The sequence below is a fragment of the Aulonocara sp. 'chitande type north' Nkhata Bay genome, linkage group LG23, assembly GCF_057382095.1.
Source record: "Aulonocara sp. 'chitande type north' Nkhata Bay isolate Kocher_YH1m ecotype deep benthic linkage group LG23, A_spYH_male_GT1.1, whole genome shotgun sequence".
Classification (NCBI taxonomy): domain Eukaryota; kingdom Metazoa; phylum Chordata; class Actinopteri; order Cichliformes; family Cichlidae; genus Aulonocara; species Aulonocara sp. 'chitande type north' Nkhata Bay.
In genome coordinates this window covers 9,930,264-9,939,896 of record NC_141365.1, presented here as the reverse complement: position 1 = coordinate 9,939,896, position 9,633 = coordinate 9,930,264, and the positions used below count along the sequence as shown (strand labels likewise).

Below are 9,633 nucleotides of genomic sequence, written 5' to 3'. Positions count from 1 at the left end.
TTTTATTTTTCTTAGTGAAAAGCTCTAAATTGTTTAGGCAGCATTTGAGTTTTTGCCCTGTGGTCTGAAGGCACAGCAGGGATTTTAAAGGTCAGTGTCCCACAATTCAATACCGAACAAAATGTCCACAGCACAAACGTGCAGAGAGAGAGAGAGAGAACGAGCGCGTATGTGTGTTCATTATGCATTGTTGCTTGCTGCAGAAAACAATCTGCACACTGATGGCATCAGGGACAGAATTACACACAGGTCATGTGTAAAATCTATAAAAGAGCAGGCAACGCTCAGTGTGCGCACTGCACCAACCTTCAGGAAATGTTGACTTGTGAACAAGTGGCTTTCAAACCAGTCACTTTTTGTTGGCATGAGGCCTTTTTTGTATATTATTTCCTATTTCTATACTGCATGTACAATACCCTGTTATTTTGTTCTCTAAGTAGTTTAAACTGCTGTATCTCAGCAGCTCTAAAAACATAGATATTCTCCCTAGGGCAGTTTTGGTCTTCCAGTGTGATGTAAATGCTAATTTTCAAAGATTTATAATCTGAAAAACATCATCTGTCAACAAAACTTTTTTTCATAGTTTTACAGGTGTTGTAAATGTGGTTGGAACAGGTACTTTTAATCTTTGTATCCGATATAGAAGATGATAGAAAATGGTTAACAGACAAAACGAGACAAAAAGAAGAGGGAGAATGGCAACGCACGGAGAGACTACAAACATCTAGCGGGTTAGGTTAATTAAAGGACAATTTGACATGATAAGTAAAAGTATTCTTTCTTACCAACAATAAAGTACATGATTACATTTTGTAACAGTATCACACTGCTCAGTCCTACTAACGGATCACTATGTTTAATTCTTAATTTTCCCATATGGCATTACTGACTTGAATTACATCGGTGACGTTACAAAAGAAAGTTTTCACAAGAGTCCTGTGATATGACAAGTTCACCAAATGATTCACCAGTTTATAGAGCTATTAATAATAGGATTAACTTTAAATAATCACATCCACTATTAGACACTCACATAGAAAAACCTTATGAATACAAACGCGCTCACACACACAAATGTTCAAACCAGTGTACAACAGGTACTCACAGACACACATTATCTTGGTTGGCTTCTGGCTCTAAACCTATCATGCATTATTAGTACTGAATGCTGCTCAGTAACATTCAGTATTTATTATTTACTGTTACTTGTGCTTATGTTGGTCGTTGCTCTGGTTTCCCTACAATGTTGTTTTCTTTGCTTGTTTTTATTTCAGCAGGTGACCATCTTCTCCTCTATTTTCCTTTCCCTCTCCTTCTGTTAAGTCTCTTCCCAACTTCTCTTTCCTTCGTCTTTCTCTTTCCTGTCCTCTGGTCCTGTCCATTCTAATTGTAATTGTAGAAAGAACTGTGACCTGACACACTGTTCCCGTGTTGCTTAATGGTTTTTATTGATTTCACACTCTTATACTGTTCTCCTGGTTTGGCACATATGTCCACCAGCTTCCCAGATGTCTCACACTCTCCCGTCTCTGCTCTCCAACCTCACTATAAAAAGGGAGAAATTCTACTTGATTTTAATTAAATTAATATATCAAACATTATGCACTAAACCAAAATAAACACACAAAAAAGATTAAATCAGTTGTTACATGTTGTTTCAGTTCAGGTTTGTGTGCATTCGTTTTTGCACAGCTCTCTTAAGGTCATGTTTTACTGTTTCATTTTGATTCTAGAATATTTTGGTAAACACAGGAGTTCACAGTTGCCCTAATGACTGCAAGGTGCCCAGGTCCGTCTTCATGTTGGTCTCATCTCATCAAAAGACACTGTTCCAGAAGTCTTGTGGTTTATATAGATGTAACTGAACTAACCTGAACTGCAATTGCAAACTGTCCAAGCAAGCCATACTTTTTCAGCATTTTTCCAACAATGCTGTCATGAACTTTGACTTTAAAATGTTAAGTGAAGCCCGCAGAGTCTGAGATGGGGCCCTTTGGTTTTTTGTTTCTCCGAGAATCACACGGTCTGGAATTGGGGTGAATTTGTGGAGACGTCCAGTCCTGGAATGATTGTGCCACTGTGTTAAGACACATCTGGATGCTCCAGATCAAAAACCTTTTTTTTGTTATAGAAATGGTCACACTTGGTGATGAATGAAATTTTGATCAGTTTTCTCATAACTGTTGCCAGGATGTACTTTGTCACGATCCTGGGTCATTTGACCCAGCATTTTGAGTTTTAGCTTATTTTGATGTTTATGGTTTATGGTTTAAGATTCCCCTTGTGTCTCCTACCCCTGTGTTTAAATCTCCCTCTGCCTTTGTGTGTCATGTCTGCGTGGCTTATGTTGTCAAGTTCGTGTTTCATGTCTGCCTCTCATTATGTTTCCTGTTTTATTTTGAAGAGATCTTGTGTTCCTATGTTCAATGTGTTTAGTTTTACGCTTCCATTGTACCATCATTATGTTCATTTGTGTCAGCTGTTTCCCCATGTGTTTCCACTTCCCCTGATCACCTCCTGTGTGCATTTAGTCTGTGTGTTTTCATTCAGTTGTGGTCAGGTTGTCTGCTGTGCCCATGTGCCAGGTTTTTTCATGTTTTAATCTTAGTTCACCCAGTTTAGGTTATTGTTTAGTTTCAGCTTTGCCTTTTGTTCTGTACTATTTTGCCAGCCTTAACAAACAGCTGGTTTTTGTCACTCTCAAGTTTTATTTTGTCTCTTCGCATGACAAAACTCTTGGTTCCACCTCCTCACCCCACACAGTCTGCTTCGCAGCCAGACTGTGACAGAATTCCCTGTACAAGCCTACCACTTAACATACACACGTCGATATAGTCTTTTATATGCTTGAGTGGAATAAAGAAAGGAGAAGAGCATAGTCAGTTACATGTGTTTCTGTATCACGCTCATTTGTACAATGTCTGATATTTTGGATTTCTTTGAGGGCTTTTTTCCAGGCTATGAATGGGGTGACACAACTTGATCAGTCCAGATACAGTAAAGAAAATTAGTCTTTTATTATTTTTATCATTTTATATTTGTAACAAGACAATAAAATTACTAAATCATTAGTGAAGATCAACGACATAAGAACAACATGAAAAACTTTGTCATTACAAGATTTCTGACTTTTGTCTCTGAACTGGAAAATTTCAGTTTTTCTTCCTCCTTTAATGCTTTCAAAATGTGCTCACAGGGTATTTATGAAAGCAACCCCAGCTTGGCGAGATATTTATGCAATCTTTTGGGGCCTAATGGAGATCCAGCTCTTGGCACAGGAAAAAAAAAAGACAAGGACACTGAGGACAGAGAAGGGAGGGAGGCAGGAAACTGTCCACACTTCCTCGGGCAGGATACTGTGCTCCTCTAAGAGGCATCCTGGAATCTAATGCCTCAAAGACCTCGGCAAGTCTTTCATACAAACACTTACTTTTCCTGCTCTGCATCAAGAACTGAAGCTGCAAGGTCAGTTAAACGTCTTCAGTCATGCCCTTAAAATCATGTGTTATGAAACTGTGCAGTTTATGGAAAAAAACTGCTTTGGGTGAGAACTCCTACCACCTAAAGCATGAATGTAATACTTTATACCAGTGGTTCCCAAACTTTCTTTGCTGCCCCCCCTTTGTTTTAGAAGAAAAATGTTCTGGTATGTGCCTTTTTTCACGTCATGCTGTGCGCCACATTATTGTTTACATGAGATGAATTGCAGAATGGCAGATAGAGTCAAAATACTGTTAATCTTACTATCTTCAGGTTTTACCCGCTTACATACACATACGCAGTTACTGTCCCTCCATTTAGAAAGGCAGAGGCATCACGATGTGATTATTTTACGTGTAGTTGTGTTTTTTTCCTCTGTAATAATATTCAACATTACTACCAATACATTTTTCAAAAAATGTCTCTGTGCAAAATGGGTTCAAAAACATAAACAACTGTGGGATACTGTTAGTCCGTGATTTGGAGAGGGGGAACAAATTGTGGCAGGATCAGCCTGATATTATTTGTATCCTGCTGTAACTTTACTGTATAAAGACTTAACATCCCCAAAATGTCGGGAGTAGTTAGTCATTACAAGAAGTGTTTGTGAACTAAAAATCAAGAATGTGGGATACTGTTTGTCCCTGATTTGGAAAGTCCAGCACGTGCTCCCAATGCAGGGGAAACTAATGCTGTCGCAGAGACCTACATTGGCACTTGTGCAGGTGAAGCCAAAGGGAAGATATGCTTCACCAGATTTTCTTGTCTTTGGCTTGGAAGGAAGCTGTTTTGGAAACATATTTGGCGATGCTTCATCTCCTGCTATGCCTTTGTGTGGAAGCCCCGTCAAAAACCTGTTCATTATGTTAGCAGTGTCCAAGTGTTCTTTTTTTTTCTTCTTTTCATACCAGGACCCCCCTGCAATGGCTCTGCGCCCCCTCACTTTGGGAACCTCTGCTTAATACACATTAGATTTTATGCAATACTTCTTATCCACTAAATGTTTCACAGAACTAGTTAAAAAGTGCTTCATGGTTTCTCAAATGGCAACAGGTTTAAAAAACTAACTTAGTTTGGCAATAGGACATTCAAACTACTCCCTAACTGATATTCATATACAAATAAGATAAAATATACTGATATTCATCAGGAGGGGCTGCTGTGCATGTGTTTTGTCAAATTAATTTTGGATTGTTTATAAATCGTGCAATAAAGATCTTTGAATTCCAATGTATTTGTTTCCCTGGTACAATATAGTATACAAAACAGCAAAACCAATCTATACTTATTTTGGCCAGATTTGTAGGTTTAATCTATTTTATACAAATTCAGTTCCAAGTTGTTGTGTGCTGTGTAAAATGTAAGTAAAAGAACATAATGCACACGTCTTCAATGCATATATTATTCGCTATAGAACACGGAAAAGGAGATCAAGTGTTTAAACTGGAGAAAATGTACCATTTTAAGAAAATTTTAGCTCATTTGGAATTTCAGAGTAGCAACATGTCTCAAAAACTTGGGACAGGATCATTTTTAGTGCTGTGTAATGCTTGTTCTCTTAACAACAGTCTGTCTGGGAACTGAGGAGGCATGTTGCTATATATACCTTGATACAGGATTCTAGCTGCTCAACATCTAAGATTTTTTTGTTTGATGATATTTCAAATGTTCTCGGTTGGTGAAAAATCAGAATTGCAGTCAGGCCAATTCAACACCCAGAATTTTTTACAACAAACCTATGTTGCTGTAATAGATGCAGTAAGCTCTTTAGTATTGTTTTGCTGAAATATGCAACAAAAACAACATTCAGGTGGGAGCATTTGTTTTTCTAAAACCTGTATATACCTTTCAGCTTTGATGCCCTTTTGGATGTGCAAGCTGCCAGTTCCAGGCATTGGTGCACCACCATATTATCTGAGATGCAGGCTTTTCAACTGAGCTCTAATAACAAGCCAGATTGTCCATCTCCTCTTTTGTCTGGAGGACGTGGTGTTATTTGTTTGGCTAAAACAATTGAAAATGTCAATTTTTCTGTGGGCCTGAAAATCATAGGCATCGAATATTGATTTTTGGCCTTGTCTCTTATGCAAACACATTTCTTCAAATTCTGGGAATTGTTTGATATTATGTACTGTAGGTGATGAGATATTCACAGTCTTCACAATTTTATATTGAAAAAGATTATTCTCAAAATATTCCACAATTTTCAGATTCAGCTTTTTGCAGAAAGGCAAACCACTGCCCATCTGTTCTGAGGTGCTCTTTTTATACTCAGTCATGTTACTGAGATATTGCAAGTTACCAAAATCAGTTGCAAACATGTTGCAACATTTTTCTTGAAATTGTAAATTTTCTCAGTTCAAACATTTGATCTTTTCTGTGTTCTATTGTAAATAAAATATGGGTTTGTAAGATTTGAAAATCATTGTTTTCTGTTTTTATTCACATTTTTACAGGGTTGGGTTTTCTTTTTTTTTTTTCTAATTGAGTTTGTTCTTTATTTTTATATAGACAACTTCTGTATTAGCGTTGATGTTTATTTATCAGTCAGTCAATCAAAAAAATAAAATGATGAAATCTTTGCCCCAAATACCTGCTTAGCACATTACTAAACATTTCCTGTTTAAAATAAAACTTCCCCTTACACAAACATAAACATTTTTGGACTCCGTTTACATGGCTAGACCTCTATTTTCGGGTGGTGTATGGGGAAAGATTCAAATGCTGCCCTCTGCTGTGCGAACGTTAAATGGGTCGTAATGCTCACTTCAAAGCCGTGCGTGCCGAATAAAATAAATGCAAAAATACTTTGCAATTAAATAAATATATAGATGTTTAAATAATTAAATTGATTAATTAAATCAATACATACATTTACTGTGCTATAAAGAAATAACCGGTTGCTATTCCGGAACGATAGGTTTTACCGGCGGCTTCTTTTCCGTGTTGCACAAAACAATAACTGCGGACCCGCACAGCTTCAAAACGATGTGGAGCTCAGTAGGGTTGAGTGTGATTAACGTTGTGTGGTCTTCTCTGGCTTTGTGCTTCCTCGTTGCTTTTTGTGCTCACAAAGTGTCGCGACTGTTGCCGGGAATATTTGACACGTGTCCCGCTTACGTTTTATTTCAGGACCTTATTCGTTACGGAAAAACTAAACAGAGCTTAAAGCGAGACGAATGGCTGCGGGTTTTTGACGTCCCAAAAAGGTGACAGTGAATGACAGAACTTTACTGTAATGTATTTTATATCCTACTATATCTAACCGAACATTTAGGTGGTTTTGAATCATTATTTACTTTTTAAATATTTAAACGTGGCATGCTTTTCGCCTTCCAGGTGGTTCTGGCACTTCTATGCAGTCTCTGTTGGCTGGAATGGTCTTCTTCTGGTCTTGTACCTCAGCTTTATATTTCAGCATCAGTCATACCCTTTGTGGTTGAGCGACTTTTTAGACATTTTGACTGGCGCACACAGCAGTGACAGTCAAGGTAAGCTAAAGAAAAAAATGGTTGTTTTTCTGTTTAATTCATTTTTGTGTCTGATGTTAGTGTTGGCTGTAGTCCCACAGCTTTCCACCGTCCTGGTGCAGCTGCTGCTGTGGGTCCACTCCCTCAGGAGGCTGCTGGAGTGCCTGTTTGTCAGCGTTTTCTCTGATGGGGCGATGCACTTGGTACAATATATGTTCGGCCTGGGGTATTACATCATGTTAGGGTTGACGATCCTCTGCTGTGATCGTATGGAAAAAGGTTTGAGTTGGTGCTTTCTGTGTGCTTCTATGTGCACAATTCCCTGGTTCATCTGCTTTGTGGTACTGATGCTTCCACCATTTCTTTTAGAGAGAAGCTCCCTCCTCTCTCAGCTGGACTGGCTGCTTGTTGCTGGGTTTTTACTCTTCATTTGGGCCTCGTGGCTGCAGCATCAGTCTATGGTCCTGCTGGCCAGACTTCGCACTGGAAAGTCCGGTAAACCTAGGAAACTCTCTGTCTTTCTGTTTTGTTTTTTTATTTCTTTGTTTCTTTCTTTGTTTTTTCTTTGCTGCCTCCAGCATTATTGCTATCACTGAGAATTTGCATATTAATGATCAAGGAACTAACAGCTTGAAGTTAACTTCCTCTGCTGTCTGTTTTTCTGTTTATGTGTTAACCATAAAGCACATGGGTCATCCCATCTCCAAATTGCCTTTAGCTCAACCAGCTTATATTTTCCTAAAGAACGTATGGTCCAAAGTTAGGATACATGTAATGATTTTTGTTAAATTTTAGATTTATGTATCAAATACTTTTCAAAACATATATTTTTGAAAAATGGCCAATTGACCCACTTTCAGCATTTTTTATTTGATTTTTTTATCTTTGCTCTTTGAAAACCGAGGCCATGTTTAAGCATGAATATTTAAAAAAAACATTAGCTAAAGGAGGCTAAAAAACTGCAGAGAGCTGAGTGGAACTGCAGAGCTGCGAGATAATTCTCTGTGGGTTTGGCGCCGTGAGTGAGACATTTCACAACAGACAGTAATTTGATCAGTTGTTAATTAGCACAGCTTTAACCTGATACACACTGGAAATGGTAAACCAGTCTATGTAAACGTTGAAAGTTGCTGATGTCACTTTTTCTTGTTTTTTGTCATGTCATGCAGGAACAGTGGAAACGCTGACTCACAGAGTGCCAAAGGGAGGTTGGTTTGAGCTGGTTTCTTGTCCCCATTACTTTGCTGAGCTGCTGATCTACATCTCGTTGAGCTTTGTTTTCAGAGGCCTCTCTTTCACCTGGTGGCTTGTGGTACTGTATGTGCTCTTCAACCAAGCACTGGCAGGACAGCTTTGTCATGACCTTTACATTAGCAAATACAAGTCATACCCAAGGCATAGAAGAGCATTTATACCCTTTGTGCTATGAATACTCAGACACTGTATTGGTCTTTTTGTGGTGATAAATGGGAACTGTAAAGAAAACTGCCAGAGATGTCGGAGGAGCAGAAACCTTAGGAGCAAAAGCCATCTTTTTCTAAACGTTCTTTCAAACCTCCAAATTTAACTAATCGGCTTGACAGCTAAGAGGCCAACACTGTGTTTGATTTCTGGCAGAAGACTCTAGAGGTGAGAACTTTCTCCGACTGATGTGAAGACACTGTGAGGAACATTGCTGGAATTCATTTGTTCATTACATTAAGAACTTGTTTTTCTTACGATTAAGTACTTAAAAATCTTTTTCTTCCTTTTACAGTATGCCAACCTCTCGAGTTATAACTGGTATTGTAATCTCTAAATGTTTATGTGAAAAAGAAACCTGCAAAACACTGTGGTGTTGAATATTTTTCTTTTATAGCAAAACAGAATGTATTGTATTAATACCGGAACGACAAGGAGTTTTACTTTAAAACGAAAAGTAACATGACATGGACATGTTGTAATGAATAAAGAAACTTTATTCAACAAAAAGTATTATTGTTGTTTAAAGAGGCACAAACATGGGGACGTTACTTTCAGGAGGGAAATCAAGTCATAAACCAATCAGGGGTGTGGTGGTTCAATCCCCAGGTACACTAGTTTGCATGATGTATTCATTATCCTTTAGATACTGAACCACAAATTGCCCCTGATTCATTCACAAGAACTCCACTTACTACGTTCACACTGCAGGTCTTAATGCTCAATTCCGATTTTTTTGATCAAATCCGATTGTTTTGTCTGCTTGTTCACACTACAAATAAAATGTGACAGCAAACGCGCTCTAGTGTGAACCCTCAAAGCGGCCCGCATGCACAAAAGAAGACGTCACACACAACGCGCTCTGTTTAGACCCAGATCAAACAGTATTGTTTGACTGATGGCCCTTAATATAAAGACTTGTTTCGGACTTTACGTTTCCCAATTTTGCTTTAAGTTGTAACGTTATTGTGTTATTTACAACTGGCCTAATAATGATCCTTATTTCTGTTTTTAGAGAGGAGCGGTTCTTCAAATGATAGTTGGAAATTTCTGTCAGAATCTGCAGATTATACAGTACAAATAAAATGTTTACGTTTCTCCAGCGCCGTCTTCCCAACAGGTTCACTAACATCTACACTGGATGGCCCGAAAGCGTTCGCGATGTCTTCTTGGGCGCTAATAATTGGCGTCTGTCTTGTGTCAGTGTCGTAAAAGACGGATT

General features: G+C 38.3%; 1 protein-coding gene across 2 annotated transcripts; it reads left to right on the top strand.

The window, feature by feature from the left end:
* Nucleotides 1-6,437: 6,437 nt before the first annotated feature.
* Nucleotides 6,438-8,921, top strand: srd5a3 (steroid 5 alpha-reductase 3). Of its 2 annotated transcripts, XM_086282853.1 has the most exons (5): nt 6,438-6,689; nt 6,820-6,971; nt 7,044-7,229; nt 7,320-7,445; nt 8,120-8,921. In XM_086282853.1, exons 1-5 carry the CDS (start codon nt 6,469-6,471, stop codon nt 8,377-8,379), a joined length of 945 nt encoding a protein of 314 aa, XP_086138979.1. In that variant the 5' UTR covers nt 6,438-6,468; the 3' UTR covers nt 8,380-8,921. The 2 variants fall into 2 exon arrangements, with proteins under 2 accessions (XP_086138979.1, XP_086138978.1); XM_086282852.1 differs by having other exon boundaries at nt 7,044-7,445.
* The last annotated feature ends 712 nt before the right edge of the window (nt 8,922-9,633 follow it).

Coding starts and splice junctions, on each gene's coding strand:
- srd5a3 (XM_086282852.1), top strand. CDS start 6,469: ATGTGGAGCTCAGTAGGGTTGAGTGTGATTAACGTTGTGTGGTCTTCT. Junction 6,690..6,819: donor GTTTTTGACGTCCCAAAAAG/GTGACAGTGAAT, acceptor TTCGCCTTCCAG/GTGGTTCTGGCACTTCTATG. Junction 7,446..8,119: donor ACTTCGCACTGGAAAGTCCG/GTAAACCTAGGA, acceptor CATGTCATGCAG/GAACAGTGGAAACGCTGACT.